Raw genomic sequence first — 22,265 nt, 5'->3', positions numbered from 1 at the left:
GAATGCGAAAATTTTAACAACTACTCATACTGTTGACGAAATAGAAAATAATACTTCAATAGTCAGCAGTAAATCTATGATTTCCTTATTAGTTGTATTTTGGAGTTTTTTTGTTTGTTGTTGTTGTTTTTTTCTTTATTAAAACATGAAAATTATAAAATATTTCAAACAAGACTGTAACACACATTTCAGGTCACTTCCCTGCTTCGCCGATTCACACAGTTTGCGGATGATTATTTTGTTCATACCCCGATGAACGTAAAAGACCAACAGACAATCCTTAGTTGAATATCTAAAGAAACGCGGCGAACTGTGTTTAGATTTTTCGTTAATTTAAAAATTATTAAGTATGAATCCCATTAGGTTTCGTATCTATTATCATTGTCCATATCTTGAGAATATTTTAGGCCGATTTTGACAGTATATTTACGCAATTATTTTATCATGAATTTTATATATTAACATTTTCGCGTTTCTTTTGTTGTTGTAATATGTATCGTCAGTTTATAGTACCAATCCAATGTATTGTCCGTAACAACCGTACTTTGGCAACTTGTTACGTAATACCTCTGCGCGACGGTCGTCGAGCTGTACTTTCCAATACACACCCAACCCAGGTGCGGAGGCCATGTGGCCAGTAGTTACGTAATACTTCCGCGCGACCATGAAATCTCTAGCGAACTGGCGACAGTAAGTCTGACCATCAAGAAAAATATTCCGGCGTGGTCGCTGTGGAAATATCACTTGATACGTGAGGTACCGCGTTGTGCCCCCAGGCGATATTTGGCTTTTAGGATAAATAACTAGGGTTTTAGAAATATCGGGGAGAAACATATTGGTAGGCTTCCGGGGAACGTTAGTCCGTTTGGACTTGGTAAATATCATTTCTGCTCTGTTGTATAACCTTGATGTGATTGATGTGACTTTAAATATTTTAATACTGTATTATACCAATATTATTTAGACGGTGCTGCCGGTCATCTGACGCAGTATACTGTAGGCTCACTGCCCTAAATAATTATTAAGGCTTAGCCAGTCATCCTAGAGGACCTAGGTAAACTGTAGGTTATTGTCTTTATTGTGATAGGTACCAGTATTAAGTCTGTATTACAAGGTTATTGAATGAGTAGTTAGGGTTAATTAAAAATTAACCAGTTAGGAATAGAGTTGTAATTCCTTTATTAATTAAGTTCCCCTGGAAGCGTTTCTCAATTATCACACGTTATTGAACGAGCAGTAAGGGTTAATTAAAAATTAACCAGTTAGGAATAGATTTGTAATTCCTTTATTAATTAAGTTCTCCTGGAAGCGTTTCTCAATTATCACACGTGTGGGTGTTGTGTCACGGTGAAGTGATTAGCATATTGTGTAAACTAGACACCTAGAGATTAACTAATTAAGTGATCAGTTCTGGGTTGTTATTATTTGTTGTTGTTAATTAACTACTGCGGCAGTACATTTGTCAGCGTAGGTTAATACAGATTCCAAAGTGTATTGTGTGTTTGTTGTGTTTTCTAGTGAACTAAACGTGCTATAATAATATATACTTTATATAAGATCTTATCTCTGATCATACCTAGACGAGCCAGCGGGTATAACTGCCTGTTACAGAGAGATCTAATAGATATACAGTTAGGAGAGATATTTGGACAATCGTGTTTCATTCAGTTACGGGTATTATAGGATCCCCGTGACACCCCACAAATGTAACGTTTTAACAGAAATATTTGCAGGTTTTCGATTTACAATCTTAAACATTCCGGATCAACAAAGCGCCATCGTTAAAGGGACATTCCTGAGTTTGATGCAATTTTTAAGATGCTATTGACTAACAGAGACTTTTTGACGACTGTAATTACATATGAAATATATTTTTCTGCTTAAAATATTAGTGTCTGTATATTAAACGAGTTTCTGATCGTTATAATATTTGTACTAGGTTAAATTTCAATTTATTTCCTAAAAACAATTTTTTCATACGTACGAAATTATTTGAAGACAAAATCTAGTTTGTGCTTCTTACAAATATTAAGACGACCAGAAACACATAGAATATACAGACACTGATATTATAAACAAGAAAATATATTTAATATGTAAGTTTAATCGTAGAAATATTTTATTGGTCGGAAACATCTTACAATGCAGCAAACTCGAGAATGTCCCTTTAAGCTTACTTTTGGAACCCAAATCTTTATTGGAAACAAAAATTAATAAATTAAAACAAACATCCGCGAAATAAAGATCTGCTTGTGAATACTTCCAAGCCTAGTAGTCTTCTACATTACAAGTTTGTGATATTTGTCAGTCGAATGCCATTAATAATACTAATACTAAGTTAAGTTTACGAATATTTGTCGAACATGTCATTCTTGTGTAGCAGGGGGGAAAAAAAACAAAAAAACAACAACAAACAAAACATCATTAGGCCTATTTAGTTTGCACCGTGTTTCTGTTTACACGTTCCCCCAATCCCCCGATTCTCGCTGCGAGCTAAAACCAGACGTAGTCTTAATATAAGAAGTTCCTGCTTGACGGGTATGTACTTTTAGAACTACTCGAATATCTAGCGAGACATCTAGTGAAATATTATTCTCGTTACCGCATGACTAACCGTCTTTCAAAGACGTATGTTTTGATGTAAACTGTAACACAGTGAGACGTTAAAGCTGAATCATGCTCAAATACTCTGAAACATCTAACCTTATCCGAAGTTAAAGGTCAAACCATTGAAATGAACAACAAAACGTGTTTCAGTGTTAAAGGGACCAAACTGAGCTTGTAGCTATTTTATAAGTTTTTCGACAAATCAAATATTGTTACAATATCAAAATTACAATTAATTTACATTTTGTTCATTATAATATGGACATCTATATAAACACTTTATTGTTCGACATCGTAATGTTTTGTAATGTTTCTATACCGATTTCTGTCTAAAATCATTTCTTACGTACAAATTTATCCAATGGTCAAATGAAATTAGAAATGATTCAGTCAAAGATAGTCCAAAATATATTGGATAACAGTCAAAGGTCACAAAATGCATCGGCTATTCGTTGTCAAATAAAGATAAGAAATATCACATCGGCTATTACGTGCCAAATAAAGGTGGCAAAAATACATCGGTTATTATTGTCGAACAAAGGTAACTAAAGGGACATCGGCTATTGGGTGTCAAACAAAGGTCACAAAATACATCGGCTATTCGTTATCAAATAAAGATAAGAAATATCACATGGCTATTACGTGCCAAATAAAGGTGACAAAAATACATCGGTTATTTTACAATAAAAAGACAAAAACAGAAAAAGAGAGAAAAAAGGGTTGATTCCACGAATCTCTATCCAGTGCCTCGTATATAGAAAAACAGCCACTGGAGATTCCATCTAATATGACGAGACAAAGACACTCCTTACACCCTCCTACTCAAATCCATCCTGCTCCTCTTCAATCCTCACCTTCTCAGTTCACTGCTTCTTCTCCTCCTCCTCCTCCTCAATTCCCTCCACCACTTCCTCCTATTCAATATTCTCCTTTGTCGTCGCCATAATTAACTACATTGAGAATACTAGTCGAAGAGCATCAAGGGTGGACATTACCAGTTATCGTAAGGCACACCTCTTTTATGAAGACCTATATTAAGACCAGTCTCTCTCATTTCTGAACAAAGCTCCTAAGGTAGCACTACTGCCCCTTCTCTATCCTTTTGTCGAGTTATTGGAAAAAGAAATGCATACAAAAAATTACGTACCCGATGTGAACAAATTGATACGTTTTTGGTGGGTTTTTTTAGAACAGACCTCGTACACATTTTCAAGTCATGCCAAGACGCCAACACGGATGATCATATAAACTCCCCATCATATACACACCCAATGAACAGTCCGTGGAGACAAGCGGTGTACGTGAATCAAACCCGATCGCTTCCTTTTCACTGGCAGTTGCATAAGATCTGAGCCTTAGCTTAGCTACAATACAGTTACAAGCGTCTGTGTCGATACAAGGGGAAATGCCTTTAAAATAGACTTCGTTTGAAAAATAGAAAAGAAAAATGAATTTCGTATTGATTGAAACACCACGTTAACCCAACATACTTCAGATATATGGAAACGGATCATCTGAACAATAAAGAAATTTAAGTAATGTCCGATTTAAATTTAAAAAAAATAGCTATTACAAATACTCCACAGTGTTTTAAAAACTAGTGCCTGTTAGGAAAAACAAAATCGGTCACTGGTCAAACCAAAGTTGCAGAATTTTGTTTGTTTTTTTGTTTGTTTTTAAAGCATGGATTGCATAGAAAAGGTAGGTATATTTAATACCGAAATAAAGGACATATTTAAATTGAAATCAGAATGCACGTCCTATGTCATATCAAGAAAAGGCCTGCAAAAAATCGACGTCTTACCGCGGGAAATTAAAAAAACTAAAATGTTGACGCTCGAGAGTCAAAATCGACGGTCGCGCTAACCAGAGACCAGAAATGTATTTTGTTTGGTCTTACTTTAAGAAACTAAGAACAGGTAGTTCATCTGTTTTGTCACGGATAAATAATGATCACGTTGCACTGTAGTCACTTCACATCAGGGTGGATGTAGGTCAGTGATAGAGAGCTCGCACGAGGTGTGCTGTGGCACATGGCCTATTGTTCTCTATCTACGGTTGGTTGTGCACCAGTATGTGATCTTGAGCGAGGTGATTCTTTCCTACCGGTTTAGCAGTTAGGAATTCTTAAATGTAAACTGACTATGCGTTTTATAAACCGTTCTCGAAAAAAAAAAGAATCAAAAGTAGTTCAAGTTTTCGTATGTAGCGACAACATGGTCTAAAATAAGAGTTTCATCAACTCTGGTGTACATTTCGAGCGACACAAGCACACACCCGGCTGAAAAGATCGACAAAATATCACAGGAGTTTTGACAATATCTCGGGGATCCTCGAATTTGAGGCCACTTTATCGTTACAAATTCAAACGTAAGGATTTTGCTTTTTTACAGCGTACTAGATTATCTTCTCTTTTTTTTCCCTTTTTTTAAAGGGTTTAGATAAGAAATAGGTAGCCCGAGTCCTCTGACCTTCGAGAGCTAGATGGACACACTTGGACGGTTATGATCGCTCTCTGCCGTCAGAAATATATCTGTAGCGAAAAACGGAAAAGCTGATTGCCAAAATTTGTTTTCTATTGGAGCGGGAATCTCTGCCTACAGTGTGGTAGGATTCCATTCCGTGGTTTCGCTATACAGTTATCTCTAGCTTGCAGAAAGCGACGATAACCATCAAAAGCTCCGTCTATAATCCGTTTGCATGAAAAGGGAACCGATGAATTGGCAAATAACTGTAACATTAAAACTTATATTAAAATATATTACTGAGTTTTAAACCCATACAAAATCTTTCTCTTTTTTTACGAAATATATTGTGCAAATAAAAAGTTTCTTAATAAATTGCCATCAAATTATATCGATTAATTTCATTTTTAATACAGGGGTTGAATACAAACCTGCTACAACATCCTCGGCTGCATTGCTATCTAAGTCGACGCTATATAACCGTAAATAAAATGTGTTGAGTGTGTCGTTAAATAAACCATTTCCTATTGCTATCAAAGTAATCGATAATGCTGTACACCGAGACTAAAGGTGGGACCGTGCATGCTTTATGTTGGCTGTTCCATCAGTTGTCTTCATACCTAACAGTATAAAATAAGATTTAGCCCATGCACTGAATTCTTTAAAAAAGAAAGAAAGATTATTTTAGTTGGTATGGGTTTAAAACTGAATAATATATTTGTATATGAATTTTAACTGTATTCATTATAGAGTTGTATGCCAATTCATCTGTTACATACCGGCCTCGGTGGCGTCGTGGCAGGTCATCGGTCTACAGGCTGGTAGGTACTGGGTTCGGATCCCAGTCGAGGCATGGGATTTTTAATCCAGATACCGACTCCAAACCCTGAGTGAGTGCTCCGCAAGGCTCAATGGGTAGGTGTAAACCACTTGCACCGACCAGTGATCCATAACTGGTTCAACAAAGGCCATGGTTTGTGCTATCCTGCCTGTGGGAAGCGCAAATAAAAGATCCCTTGCTGCTAATCGGAAGAGTAGCCCATGTAGTGGCGACAGCGGGTTTCCTCTTAGAATCTGTGTGGTCCTTAACCATATGTCTGACGCCATATAACCGTAAATAAAATGTGTTGAGTGCGTCGTTAAATAAAACATTTCTTTCTTTCATCAGTTACCTTTTCACGCAAACAGAGTATAGCTCTCGAACGACAGACTACTCGGGCTACGGCATAGTTAAGTTATATTTACAAGTTCCTAAATTTCGAGTCGGCAAGAAAAAATCATCTCGCTCATGTCAGGAAGATCGCCCGAATTGGTTCTTGCATAATAAATATGTTATGCATGATTAGATTATCAGCCGTGCTATCCACGAATTTAATAATAATAATAATAATAAGAAGAAGAAGAAGAAGAAGAAGACGAATACAGAAAGCAGCACATTGTATTTTAGCATTTTTCAACATTTAAGTTTTCAAAATTGTCTGCCAGGTCGTGTTCCGAACCGATCAAAAATTGACGTAAACACGCGGGAGTCAAACCAGAGATCAGCTAAACATATTAATACAAAGTCCTAAATAGTAATTAGATTTGTTTGTTATTAATATTCATAATATGTGTATTTGCATCAAGTGTTTTTTAAAATAATCCAATGTTTCAAGCATTTATTATTATTTTGTTATTATTATGTATTCCAAGCCCCTTGCTTACAATTAAATAACCCAAGGGTAAACATGGGCCGTGTACATACAATAATAAAGTAACAACAAAAATTAGGGTACTGGCTCTCTACATCCATCACTCTCTGTCTCTGTCTCTGTCTCTGTCTGTCTGTCTGTCTGTGTGTCTCTCTCTCTCTCTCTCTCTCTCTCTCTCTCTCTCTCTCTCTCTCTCTCTCTCTCTCTCTCTCTCTCTCTGCCTCTGTCTGATAGCTGCAGTGTAAGCTCAGGATATACACTATGCTGAGAAATTACATGAAAAAGTCACGTGGGAAAAAAAGAAAAGAATAAAAGCGTGTGTAACAGGAAGAGGTTGGTTTCTCAGACGTATTTGGATGGAAGCCACGCTTCGAAGCATTAATAGAGCCAACCACCTTGATCACGCTTTCAAGAAACGAGTAAAGTAACAAGCTGGTCGGTGCATAGATCGTTTCACAGATTTCACCTACCTGTTTTAACATCTTTTGCGTGTATTAAATGTATTTTAGTTGTAACAGATGTAATAAAACTAGTAGTTAGCTGTGGAATTGTGGATTTCAGCAGACACCAGATCACAAAGGTGTTTTCGGACGATGTTTCTTCTTCCGTGTCTATTGATTTGGATAAACGCAGGTAAGGATGGTGGTACAGACTCGTTCACAGGCGTGCCTACGTGCGTATCACTGAAAGGCGATAAAATAAATCGTGTTTAAAAGGAGAGAACAGAAAGTTATTAATTGATCGGTGATCGGTTGGGCGGTTATTTAGTTGGTTGTTTGCTTGATTAATAATTAACTGATTGTCAGTTTTGAAACGCGATGTCCTGGACGGACATCGGTTATCAGTATATCTGATTACAAAAAAGTTCCAAATTCAAAGCCGACGCAGGGACGTCGGACATTGATGAGACGCAAGGGGTGAATTTTAAGCTTTTGCTGGTTAGTTTAAATAAATATATCTCAAACTAATCTCAAAATGCCCAAAGGTGACAATGTAATCCGCCTGAAATATGTTCTAGGATATGTCTTAACCAAAATCAACAATAAACAAAACTAAATATGTTCTAGGATATGTCTTAACCAAAATCAACAATAAACAAAACTAAATATGTTCTAGGATATGTCTTAACCAAAATCAACAATAAACAAAACTAAATACCCCTACTTCGGCTTTTGAAAAAAAAAATCGCCTAATGTTGTGTTTGTATACCACACAAAACTCATGGTCAAGGAGGCGATATTAAAAAATTTCTGTAATAAAACTGACATAATTTTATTGAAATACAACAGAAATCTGTCTAGCACTGTTAAGGAATGAAGTATGAACCTTGTTGTTTGGTGCAAAATAATACATAAGAAGAATGGCTAAGATAAAATATTTAAATTGTGTACTGACAAAGTTTTTAATACATAAGTAGTAAATAAATAATAGTTCTCATTCGATCGTAATCGTAATCGTAAACTCTATTATTAACGTGCCTCTATCCAATTAAGGTCTCCCCCATACCCAATCTCTGGCATGGCCATTGGTAGAATGTGAGACAGATAATTTACTTATTAATGGGACAATTTTAAATTATTTATAAAAGGTATAGGGGGAATTTTGATGTGTCGTTGAAATAACCTATGGCATTTAGATAAAAATTAATTTTAATTACTTTAGTGCGACGCTTGTTTTTGACTGGGCATTTCCAAACAGGTAAATACAATTTATATGCCCTTAAAAAGATTAAGATTGAAACAGATTAAAGATTTTGATGTGTTTTGAATATATACTGAATATCTAAAGAATCGCGAACTGGGTTTAGATATTTTGTTAATTTAAAGATTATTAAGTATGAATCCCATTAGGTTTTGTATTTATTATCAGTGTCAAAGTCTTGTGAATATTTTAGGCCGATTTTGACAGTATATTTACGGAATTAATTTTGTCATGAATTTTATATATTAACATGTTCGCGTTTCGTTTGTTGTTGTACTGTGTATCGTCATGTTATAGTACCGTTTATGATCAATGAAATAAAACATTGCTTATATTTTATTGTTTAGATTGTCCATTTCCGTACAACCGAAGAGTTTCTGGTCATTCTGGTGTTTCTAATACCACAAAATGCATTTTTCATAATTTTAAAAACGCACGTGCGTCTGAGAAGTAACGGTTATTGAATCGCGTTTTGGTCTATTTTAAGGGTATTTTAACGTCACAGACTCTTGTTTCACTTTGTTGTATCCAAATTTGTTAGAGTTAAAAGGTCTAGGTGAAAAATATGTCTTATAGTTTAAAAACTATGGTCTGTCCCTTTAATGAAAGAAGTTCCTGCTTGACGGGTATGTAATTTTAGAACTACTCGAATATCTAGCGAGACCTCTAGTGAAATAGTATTCTCGTTACCGCATGACTAACCATCTTTGAAAGACGACGCATGTTTTGATGTAAACTGTAACACAATGAGACGTTAAAGCTGAATCATGCTCAAATACTCTGAAACATCTAACTTTAAAGGTTAAACCATTGAAATGAACAACACAACGCGTTTCAGTGTTCAAGGGACCAAACTGAGCTTGTAGCTACTTTAAAAGGTTTTCGGCACATTAAATATTGTTACATTATTAAAATTACAATTAATTTACTTTTTCTTTGTTTTGAATATGAATATCTATATACGCAGTGCATTTTTGGACATCGTGATGTTTTGTAGTATCTCTATACTGATTTTTGTCTAAAATCATTTCGTACCTACAAATGTATCATTCTACCCACAAAATTAATTGTGATTCAGTCACGCAAATACGCGTAGTGATTCGTTTACAGCCCTATATAGCTGTTTGGCAGTAATACTAATATGAATAAATGTTGTTATCAAGATTTGGGCATTTTCGTTTAATTTGGGCAAACGCCACGCTGCTCCCCACAAAAATGGGAGTCCATACGCCTATGTTTATTCGTATAATGTTTTATGTTTAAAACATTAAGACAATGCTAGGCTCAGACTGCCAACTGACACGACGAAGTTGGCCAACTCGACGGTTGTGGTGTAATTTCCCCAAATTCCACCTTACGACGTGTGCGCTCAGATTAATAGCTAATCGGTCGTCGAAGTCGTATACGACGACAATCGAGCTGTAAGAGCGCTCAGACTAGCAGTTTGACAGTCGTGGAAGTTGCAAGAGAAGAAAGTTGGCAACTTTGTGCTGTTGTGTGTGTGTGTGTGTGTGTGTGTATGAGTGTGTGTGTGTGTATGTGTGTGTGTACACGTGTGTGTGTACACGTGTGTGTGTGTACACGTGTGTGTGTGTGTGTGTGTACACGTGTGTGTGTGTGTGTGTGTGTGTCTGGGTTTTTTTTTTTTTTTTTTTTTTTTGTGTGGATTTGTTGCGTGGTGAGTCGCCAATCGGAAGTTTTGCTAGGGCTAAAAACTCAGGAGAGTACCTTTAAAGACAGTGAACGAAGCTCCTTATTGATGAAACACAATAGCGAACCTAGCGGGATAACTACTGCTATTTTAGTTTAAAAGTGTCTATTAAGTCTAACTACAGAGGACTCCATTATTCTTCCTTGATTCGTTTCACTGCCTGCACTGTAGAGATTGTACGCCTGCATGGCGTTGGCAATACAAAAGAGCTTCAAGCGAATCCCCGATAACTTTTTTTTTTCTGGAGCACATATAGATAAAAGACGCCTACTGCGAACCTATTTGCCAATTCTAAACATGTCAGATAAATTGAGGACACTTTTTCAAAGTCACATAACTACTGATTTACAAAATATATGCTTTAAACGTGATTGGGCTACGTATTATTTTATATTTAGCAATATATTAATGCACCTCTATTTTCTGGCTTTTTAAAATAGAGTATTTTGTGTATAAAACGTCATGATGTTATGGCTTAAAAGTTCTTAATTTACTAGATGTATTTACTATGGTAATGTTACCAATGTTTTTCGTTTTGTTTTGTTTTACAGTGTTCGTAGCAGAATCATTGTGTCCAAATGATGGTACTCCGGGTAAGTTTAAAGCCGATATCTCACATCCCATTCTGTAGCATCATACTTTAATACCAAGTTCAGACTTGGAATGAATTAATGAATGTTTAACGACACCACATCACAAACGCTATATCGGCATGTTGTGTGTCAAACAAAGTTCACAAAGAATACATCGGCTATTGGATATCAAAGATCACAAAACTACATCGGCTATTGGATCACAATCAAAGATCACAAAATACATCGGCCATTCTTTGTCAAACAAAGATAAGAAATGTCACATCGGCGATTACGTGCCAAATAAAGGTAACAAAAATACATGTCAAATAAAGATCACTAAAGGGACATCGGCTATTGGGTATCAAACATGGGTTACAGAAATACATCGGCTGTTTCATTACAAACACAGATCACAGAGAATACACAGGCTATTGGTCGTTAAACAAAACGTACAAACATAGCTACTTTTGATTTATAAACACAGATCACAGAGAATACACAGGCTATTGGGCGTTAAACAAAACGTACAAACATAGCTACTTTTATTTATAAACACAGATCACAGAGAATACACAGGCTATTGGGCGTTAAACAAAACGTACAAACATAGCTACTTTTATTTATAAACACAGATCACAGAGAATACACAGGCTATTGGGCGTTAAACAAAACGTACAAAGATAGCTACTTTTATTTATAAACACAGATCACAGAGAATACACAGACTATTGGGCGTTAAACAAAACGTACAAACATAGCTACTTTTATTTATAAACACAGATCACAGAGAATACACAGGCTATTGGGCGTTAAACAAAACGTACAAACATAGCTACTTTTATTTATAAACACAGATCACAGAGAATACACAGGCTATCGGGCGTTAAACAAAACGTACAAACATAGCTACTTTTATTTATAAACACAGATCACAGAGAATACACAGGCTATCGGGCGTTAAACAAAACGTACAAACATAGCTACTTTTATTTATAAACACAGATCACAGAGAATACACAGGCTATTGGGCGTTAAACAAAACGTACAAACATAGCTACTTTTATTTATAAACACAGATCTCTACATTCCTTGTCGCACTTTTTACTATTGGAGCAAAACGACACAACATTGCTCTAGTAAGTGATATCAGTAAAAACATTGGTACAATGTTTAGAAATACACTGTAGCATGTAAACGGCAAATACATTCCCCTCATTATTATTATTATTTTCTTTTAAATATTATTTATTATATTTTTATTTATTTGTTTGTTTATTTATCTCTTTTTATTACATATTAGTGCATTTTGATAATCCATAAATCATACACTATCAATCTAAATAATTTTGTATATCTCTCTACGATTTATGTTGATATGTAACATAATATTATATCATTCGGACTATAAATGTACATAACTTATATACTGTATCCTTATTGTACAGCCAGGACGTCAAGGCTCACAACCGTGACGTGGTCAGATTGTGCTGGGGATAATAAATGTATGTTTACCAAAAACAAAATTTAATGAACAAAATAACGTCTTTATTCCACTTTCGAATAATATGTGTGGTCAAACGACCTTCAGCCAATTAAAGGAAAACACACCATAACTTTACCGTAACGGTTAATACTCACACTCTTACAAGTATTGTATGTCTTATTACACACATACGTGTGTGTAAGTATGGAATGCGTGTCACGATAAGGACACGATCTAATGGAAGTAACTGATGCATATTTTGAACTGTTGTATGTGTGGTGTATACAGTTATACCAATAATTTAACGATCGTAAATTTACATTTATTTGCAAAGCTAGGGTGCTAAATTCATGATTCAAACCATGCATAAATATTTTCTTTTCTCTTTGCCGTGATTTATATTCTGTAATTGTCTGTATGTAATATATACGCGTGACTGCTGAACGTAATTGTAACGTTATGATGTTTTGTGAAATTGGTTCCCGGACATGAACGTAATAATCTGTATATATAGACATAAACAGAACTCCTACTGTCCGTGTATATTGGAAAACATTATTATTTCAATTGGAGGAATGCTAGATCACGTTTTGTAAATGTAATTAAAGGAATATTTGTTTAACGTCTCCACAAGTGGCAAAACCATAGTCTGTGGTATCTGTTCTCCTGTTGTAGCTAACTACATAATCAACAGAATAACGGTGCGTGGCACAAGAGGTTTCTCATCACATTGTCAACACAGTTGGTTACAATTATATTATTCAACGAATACTCATTCCTTTCTTTTCCTTCCAGTTGTGAACCTGTGTGATTTCAACTACTATTTCGGCAATGACGTCTACCTCGATGGACGGCTCATGCAGAGTTACGCTCGAGACTGCACATGCACCATTACTCCGACCGTCAACCAGTCGATGACCTATTCCTCGACATTTCCACAGGCAGGAAGTGTGCAGTGCGACAACGCAACATTCAGTATCAGTACTGGGGTGACATCATCCATGACATGGAACTGCACCAACGACGGCTTCTCTCAGACACTCGCTGCCATCAGCACAACCTCCCCGTGGAAAATAAGATTGACAAAAACCACTTCCGGTTTGAAACTGACAGAAGATATTGACACCGGGTATTGTCTGAAAGTTTCCACAACTACTGCAAGTTAGTACTCATATATTATAGGCCGTTTAGTTACCACACGACTGATTCCTCTGTTTCTCTTTGTTTTCCTTTCTCTCCTTCAATTTCTGTCAGTCTGTCTCCCCCTCCTCTTTCTCTCTCTCTCTCTCTCTCTCTCTCTCTCTCTCTCTCTCTCTCTCTCTCTCTCTCTCTCTCTCTCTCTCTCTTGCGTTTGAAAACCAATTCCCTCTAAAAAAAAACCCAAAAAAACCAACAACCCAGAAATACAACTCAATAAAACACATTTCAAGATTAATTAAGATTCTTTACAAGCGATATCCGCAATATTGACACAGGATAACATTTCAAAAACACGTTTTTAGATACAACTGTTACGTGTTAGCGCACTTTGAATTGAATTAAACTGACATAATATATTGTTTATGTTTCAGAATTCACCATGAGCTGCGTGTTGGGGACGAATACCACTGTGGACGTAGACGAATGTGAACAGGACTCAGACAACTGTGACGTCAACGCGTTGTGCACCAACACATTCGGATCCTTTACCTGTACCTGTAAGGCTGGGTTCTCGGGAAATGGTACAACCTGTACAGGTAAACAACAAATATCCCCCTATTCTTACCTTTACAGCATGCTACTACATATAAATACTTTATATTGATCGATTATTGACCTTCACTGAGGGCAATATTATAAGTAGTAGAAGCATCAGGAGGGGTTTATGGATTTGTATACCCTCTGTATGCTCTTGTACCCCTCGCCTACAAGAGTATACAGAGGGTATACAAATCCCCGGGTGATGCTTCTGCAACGAATTTATCTTGCCGACATGTTTAACTAGTAAGCAATAATTATTAACAATAACAAATTAGTGTCAACATTTTGCAGTGGAATTTTTCCAGCATTCTTAAAACGGAAACGTCATTTACCCAGTTATGGTTATTGCAAAGAGATGCCAAATACAGACGTCATTTCAAAATCAAAATTAGCTATATTATTACAACAGTACGATATCATGTTACAGGTAGGGTATACGATATTTGACTACGCCCACGCGGGGTATAAAGGTTTTGTCCAAGGCTAAATAACCAGTGAAATACGAGTATTTTATATGAAGGCGAGATAAAAGGTTTTATGAACCATTAGCCATGGTCAATATCAATTTCTTCGGTCCATAAAACCTGATATTGCCCGAAATGTGGTCAATAATTGTGTTATTACATAATGGCATCCATAACACTCGTACATTTCTGCTTTATTTATCGGAATCGAACTACGCCAATGCTTATAATTTCCGGCACAATGCGTTTTAAGTTATGAAATTTAATGACGTCATATAATATTATGAACTTGTATGACAAACATAGGAATGCGAAAATAAACAGTTGAAACATTACCACGACAAAATCTAAATTAGAGACAATATGATCAGCAAGAGTGTCAAAATCATATTAAAAGCAAAATAAAAAACAAAAAGTAATAAATCTGAAACATATATTTAAACTGAACAGTTACCGAGTACCTCCAAATGCATTCTTTATTTGTAACATAAAATCCAGGGAATGCCGAATCCAACTGCATTTTGATGTATGACGTTTCTACATCTGCAAGATATTCCTTACACAATTTAACGATTGCTGACCTTGTAATTGTCGTATTTGCGGAATTAAACTCAGTATGAATAAATATGTTATCTTCAGGAGTTTGTGGTTGTTTACGTTAGAACTAGCTGTTGACTTTGCATTACATTACCTACTCATTAATTGGATAAAAGTTTGTCTCATCTCTATTTTCATTGGTTAAATCTCACATGGCAATATCATTTTTGATCGGACCCGTGGGACCGTCTTAGGGCAATATCACTATTTATGGAAGGTCATGTGATGAAAATTGTTATGGCACACTAATGATGTCACGAGTCGCTGTAGATTCTACAAGCGGTAATTGTGGATTTTTGTTTGTTTGATATTATCGATTGTTTTCCTATATTTCAGACGATGATGAATGTTCTGCTGGAACTCACATTTGTCCACCTGTGGCAGACTGTATCAACTTGGACGGAACATACACGTGCAGATGCAAAACTGGATATAGCGGAATGGGGTTTATTTGTCAAGGTATAATAAACATATTGTAAATAATAGCATACAAATTAATTAATAATCTCATTTTTGGAATAGGTCTTGGTGAGTGTATATTTCAACAATGATTCTCATATGAACGACAAAAATTTCCCCTAATGTGTTTCCAGAAATATAACGCTCTTATATGGATATTATTTTATAATTCGAATGTTCTCGTCTTCTGTATAGATGTTGATGAATGCGGTACTGGAACACACAACTGTAGTAGTAATGCTGTTTGTACCAACACTAAAGGGTCGTATGACTGTAAGTGTAACTCGGGATACACTGGTGATGGATTCAGCTGTGCAGGTGAGGAGCAACGGGTACCTTGTTTAATTTATCGTCGATTTAAAAGTCCAGTTAAAGAAAATAGTATGGGCCGAATTCACAGAGCCTGTTTATATCTTACACGTGTGTAACTACATACTTTTACAATACTTCAAACACATGCGTTTAAAAAAAAAACAGGCTTCGTAAATTTTACCTGTATATTTTAAAATATTTCTTCATCAGCAATGACTAAACCTAATTGAAAACAAAATGTTAGTGTTTAAACTGGAATCTCTGCACAGGACAAAATTCAATTTGTATTTGTACAGTCCATTTGTGTGATCTGATAGAAACATACACAAGCCTAACTTTAGTATGTTTCGGCAGTGTGTCATATTGGCAAGTGTCAACCTCCAATATATTTGAAAGGCAAGGTATCGTTCAATAATACACACTCTTGAATATACTTCTAGTCTCAATATTATGCCATTAATTCATACAAGCATGTAGTCAACATGTTTTACAATTAAATAAATTGCGACATATAAAAATCACTAAATAAGGAAGTAACAATTGTGATCTACATAAAAGTAAATGTAATGGTAGAAACATCAAACCCGTTACGGTTAGAGTAAGTGAATTCATGGTTTGGACCCAACTCAAATGTCTGGGGGTAATTTCGTCAAAGTGTGATTTTATGTTTGCACCCACGAATGACCACGTCAATTGAAGGATCATTCAAAGATAGCAGATTAGTAGATTGCCTTTCATTGATTTATCCATTGAATTTTTATTGAATTTTTTTCGCGTATTTCAGACAATGATGAATGCTCTGCTGGAACTCACATTTGTCCACCTGAGGCAGACTGTATCAACTATCCTGGAGGTTACTCTTGTGTGTGCAAAACAGGATACAACGGGACTGGGTTTCTTTGCCGAGGTATAATACATTAATATTGTTATCCCAATTTAATGCATATTAATTAACATTTGTTAATAATTAGATGTTTCTGTGACAAAATGTCTTCATTAGAACAGCAACACCAGAGAAATCGCCATGTAGATGTTAACAAAATGATTGCCAAACGCTAACATTCTATTTAAATTGCAACACTAAGTGGTAATAACGACGGATATAATGTGTATGCATAGGCATTAATTTATTTTTCCAATACAGCTTTTAGAAAACAAATGTATGTCAACGAACTGTGACATATTGAAAATATTATGAATATTGTATATGTCCTCTTTATAGATATTGACGAATGCAAAACTGGAATAGACACCTGTGGCAGTAATGCTGTTTGTACCAACAATAAAGGATCATACGACTGTAAATGTAATCAGGGATACTCTGGGGATGGATTCAACTGTACAGGTGAGGAGCAAGGTTTCCAACCATTCATTTTACCACCATTACTAGACATAAGTATTTCCGTTGTCTTTATTAGTAATGACCTAATTAAAAGGAAAATCGTTTTAGTCTCAACCTGATATCTTTGCACAACCTAGAGTGCACAAAGCGTAATGGTATGGTTGCATTGGTATATCCTACTGATATCTACGTTATGTCAACATATGACATTCTCTTAAACACGTCTGAGCGGAATGACGTTTTGACAAAATTGTTAGAAGCTGCACAGGTGCATAGTTTTCACCTATATGACGAAAATACATGTATAACCCTCAACGTGAAACTATATTTTCAGATATCGACGAGTGTTTGATTGTCACACACCAGTGTGATGCTCACGCTGACTGTAAAAACTCAGTCGGGTCATACAGCTGTTCTTGTCAAACAGGATACACAGGAGATGGCTTTAACTGTACTCTCACGGGTGAGAATCATAGTTTTAATTAACTTACAACAGTCTGAATTATATAGACTGAAGTGACGCGGTTTTTAAATGTATCTATATATCTACTAGTTGGATATCGCTAATACATCTTTATTATATACATAGCAATGAAATATATAGATCTACTAGTTGGATATCGCTAATACATCTTTATTATATACATAGCAATGAAATATATATAGATCTACTAGTTGGATATCGCTAATACATCTTTATTATATACATAGCAATGAAATATATAGATCTACTAGTTGGATATCGCTAATACATCTTTATTATATACATAGCAATGAAGTATATTGATCTACTAGTTGGATATCGCTAATACATCTTTATTATATACATAGCAATGAAATGTATAGATCTACTAGTTGGATATCGCTAATACATCTTTATTATATACATAGAAATGAAGTATATTGATCTACGAAAACCATAAAAGTCATATTCGGTGAAAAGTCATAATTTCCCTGTATTTTAGCTACAGTGAAAATATAGAAATCATATTTACTGTTTTGTAAACGTGATTAAATTATCTCCCTTTGTCTCGTTTCTTCGTATTTAAATTTGATGATTACCAATGCATCTGATCGTATTTGAAAAATAAAAAAATGAAATGTAAGCAACTGTACCTATAGAAAAGGGATATGAAGTGCAATTACGATAAAATATCTAAAACGAATTGAATACGAAGCTAAATAATTATGATACAATGTAGTGTCATCGAGTGTAAGTGTAAGAATTTAACGGCGTTCGACTCGTTTTCTTTTTGTGGGAGTTTTTGGAGGATCGCTTTGTTAGGTATGTTTGCACCACAGTATTGTTAAATAAATTCATAAAGATAAATTTTATTCAAATTTCTTTTTAACAGTCTATGATGAAGAAAATTTTCTGGCAAAGTTCCAATAGGAACAAATATATCATGACATTATGTGTTTTCGATAGAATAAGCAAAAGATATTACCAAAAAGCGAAATATATTGTCAGAAATAAGGAAATATATATATATATATATATATATATATATATATATATATATATATATATATATATATATACTAAATAGACAATTTCATGGTGTGTTTTCCTAATACGATTTTTATGTCAACTCGTGAAGTGTGAACACCATATTTTCACTCATTGCCTCACAGTTCTTGAAAATATGGTTTTCACATATCACTCGTTGATATAAAATTCGTATTAAAAAAAACCCATGAAATAGCCTCTATATACTAGTCATATTTTAGAACTATTTACTTTGTTTTATTTGTAATACATAGTTTTAAAATATGCCACTTTAAACATAAATTAGAACGAATTTGCATATTTGGATGTTTATTATTAAATTCAGAGTTTTATGAAGATACGTTTGGTCCATATGAGAGAGAGATATTTGCGTAGACCAGTGTATTGTGTTATATTGTGTTATTATTTTTATTGTTGAATGTGTTTCTGTATTTCAGATGTTGATGAATGTTCTGCTGGAACTAACATTTGTCCTACTGAGGCAGACTGTATCAACTATCCTGGAGGTTACTCTTGTGTGTGCAAAACAGGATACAACGGGACTGGGTTTCTTTGCAAAGGTATAATACATTAATATTGTTATCCCAATTTAATGCATATTAATTAACATTTGTTAATAATTAGATGTTTCTCTGAGAGAATTTCTTCATTAGAACAGGAACACCAGAGAAATCGCCATGTACACGTTATCAAAATGATTGCCAAACACTAACATTTTATTTAAATTGCAGCACTAAGTGATACTAATGACGGATATGATGTTTATGCATAGGCATTAATTTATGTTTCTAATACACCTTTTAGAAAAAAATGTATGTCAACGAACTGTGACATATTTAAAATATTATGAATATTGTATATGTCTTCTTTATAGATATTGACGAATGCAAAACTGGAATAGACAGCTGCGGTAGTAATGCTGTTTGTACCAACAATAAAGGATCATACGACTGTAAATGTAACCAGGGCTACTCTGGAGATGGATTCAACTGTACAGGTGAGGAGCAAGGTTTCCAACCATTCATTTTACCACCATTACTAGAACTAAGTATTTCCGTTGTCTTTATTATTACTGACCTAATTAAAACGAAACTCGTCTTAGTCTCAACCTGATATCCCTGCACAACCTAGAGTTCATGAAGCGTAATGGTATGGTTGCAGTGGTATATCCTACTGATATCTACGCTATGTCAACATATGACATTCTCTTAAACACGTCTGAGCGGAATGACGTTTTGACAAAATTGTTAGAAGCTGCACAGGTGCATAGTTTTCACCTATATGACGAAAATACATGTATAACCCTCAACGTGAAACTATATTTTCAGATATCGACGAGTGTTTGATTGTCACACACCAGTGTGATGCTCACGCTGACTGTAAAAACTCAGTCGGGTCATACAGCTGTTCTTGTCAAACAGGATACACAGGAGATGGCTTTAACTGTACTCTCACGGGTGAGAATCATAGTTTTAATTAACTTACAACAGTCTGAATTATATAGACTGAAGTGACGCGGTTTTTAAATGTATCTATATATCTACTAGTTGGATATCGCTAATACATCTTTATTATATACATAGCAATGAAATATATAGATCTACTAGTTGGATATCGCTAATACATCTTTATTATATACATAGCAATGAAATATATAGATCTACTAGTTGGATATCGCTAATACATCTTTATTATATACATAGCAATGAAATATATATAGATCTACTAGTTGGATATCGCTAATACATCTTTATTATATACATAGCAATGAAATATATAGATCTACTAGTTGGATATCGCTAATACATCTTTATTATATACATAGCAATGAAGTATATTGATCTACTAGTTGGATATCGCTAATACATCTTTATTATATACATAGCAATGAAATGTATAGATCTACTAGTTGGATATCGCTAATACATCTTTATTATATACATAGCAATGAAGTATATTGATCTACGAAAACCATAAAAGTCATATTCGGTGAAAAGTCATAATTTCCCTGTATTTTAGCTACAGTGAAAATATAGAAATCATATTTACTGTTTTGTAAACGTGATTAAATTATCTCCCTTTGTCTCGTTTCTTCGTATTTAAATTTGATGATTACCAATGCATCTGATCGTATTTGAAAAATAAAAAAATGAAATGTAAGCAACTGTACCTATAGAAAAGGGATATGAAGTGCAATTACGATAAAATATCTGAAACGAATTGAATACGAAGCTAAATAATGATGATACAATGTAGTGTCATCGAGTGTAAGTGTAAGAATTTAACGGCGTTCGACTCGTTTTCTTTTTGTGGGAGTTTTTGGAGGATCGCTTTGTTAGGTATGTTTGCACCACAGTATTGTTAAATAAATTCATAAAGATAAATTTTATCTATGATGAAGAAAATTTTCTGGCAAAGTTCCAATAGGAACAAATATATCATGACATTATGTGTTTTCGATAGAATAAGCAAAAGATATTACCAAAAAGCGAAATATATTGTCAGAAATAAGGAAATATATATATATATATATATATATATATATATATATATATATATATATATATATATATATATATATATATATACTAAATAGACAATTTCATGGTGTGTTTTCCTAATACGATTTTTATGTCAACTCGTGAAGTGTGAACACCATATTTTCACTCATTGCCTCACAGTTCTTGAAAATATGGTTTTCACATATCACTCGTTGATATAAAATTCGTATTAAAAACCCATGAAATAGCCTCTATATACTAGTCATATTTTAGAACTATTTACTTTGTTTTATTTGTAATACATAGTTTTAAAATATGCCACTTTAAACATAAATTAGAACGAATTTGCATATTTGGATGTTTATTATTAAATTCAGAGTTTTATGAAGATACGTTTGGTCCATATGAGAGAGAGATATTTGCGTAGACCAGTGTATTGTGTTATATTGTGTTATTATTTTTATTGTTGAATGTGTTTCTGTATTTCAGATGTTGATGAATGTTCTGCTGGAACTAACATTTGTCCTACTGAGGCAGACTGTATCAACTATCCTGGAGCTTACACTTGTGTATGCAAAACAGGATACACCGGGACTGGGTTTCTTTGTCAAGGTATAATACATTAATAGTATTTGCATCGGACGCGTGGGGGTGGGGCGGCTCTGGTGCTGGAGGTACCAGAGTATTATCCATGTTTCATGTTACTGAAAACACATATACATATATGTTCAGCTATTAAACATTGGCAAACTTGCCATTGTGTTAAACAAGGGTCTGTGACATTGAAACAGTGAAATACCCATACATTTCTCCATAGGCATTACTTCTCTGAACACTTTATGATATATTATTCATTTCTTGAAATGTTATTGTCTTCTTTATAGATGTTGATGAATGCAATATTGGAAAACACAACTGTAGTAGTAATGCTGTTTGTACCAACACTAAAGGATCTTACGACTGTGATTGTATTTCGGGATACACTGGTGATGGATTCAACTGTACAGGTGAGAAGCAACGATTACCTCAATTTTATTGGTCATATTTCTAAAAGTGCAATTAGATAAATTTATTTGCCTAGAGATATTCACTATTAAAAGTTGTGGC

The 22,265-nt window shown here is 34.6% G+C and overlaps 1 protein-coding gene across 10 annotated transcripts in view; it reads left to right on the top strand.

Annotated features, from left to right (window-relative positions):
- Positions 1-22,265, top strand: part of LOC121372522 (fibrillin-1-like) — a 69,916-nt gene that overhangs the window by 10,947 nt on the left and 36,704 nt on the right. For 4 of the 10 annotated variants that reach the window (XM_041498883.1, XM_041498888.1, XM_041498882.1 and 1 more), the window contains exons 2-14: positions 10,727-10,768; positions 13,029-13,394; positions 13,805-13,969; positions 15,371-15,493; positions 15,689-15,811; positions 16,590-16,712; positions 17,028-17,150; positions 17,482-17,610; positions 19,095-19,217; positions 19,532-19,654; positions 19,986-20,114; positions 21,648-21,770; positions 22,043-22,165. In XM_041498883.1, the coding sequence (XP_041354817.1) occupies positions 10,727-10,768; positions 13,029-13,394; positions 13,805-13,969; positions 15,371-15,493; positions 15,689-15,811; positions 16,590-16,712; positions 17,028-17,150; positions 17,482-17,610; positions 19,095-19,217; positions 19,532-19,654; positions 19,986-20,114; positions 21,648-21,770; positions 22,043-22,165 (1,815 nt within the window). Of the gene's footprint in view, positions 1-7,140; positions 7,397-10,726; positions 10,769-13,028; positions 13,395-13,804; positions 13,970-15,370; positions 15,494-15,688; positions 15,812-16,589; positions 16,713-17,027; positions 17,151-17,481; positions 17,611-19,094; positions 19,218-19,531; positions 19,655-19,985; positions 20,115-21,647; positions 21,771-22,042; positions 22,166-22,265 lie in introns of those variants that run through there. The other 6 variants (XM_041498880.1, XM_041498881.1, XM_041498884.1 and 3 more) reach the window with 6 other exon arrangements.

This window comes from Gigantopelta aegis, chromosome 4, assembly GCF_016097555.1.
Source record: "Gigantopelta aegis isolate Gae_Host chromosome 4, Gae_host_genome, whole genome shotgun sequence".
In the NCBI taxonomy this organism is placed as follows: domain Eukaryota; kingdom Metazoa; phylum Mollusca; class Gastropoda; order Neomphalida; family Peltospiridae; genus Gigantopelta; species Gigantopelta aegis.
This window is presented reverse-complemented; position numbering and strand designations above follow the sequence as displayed.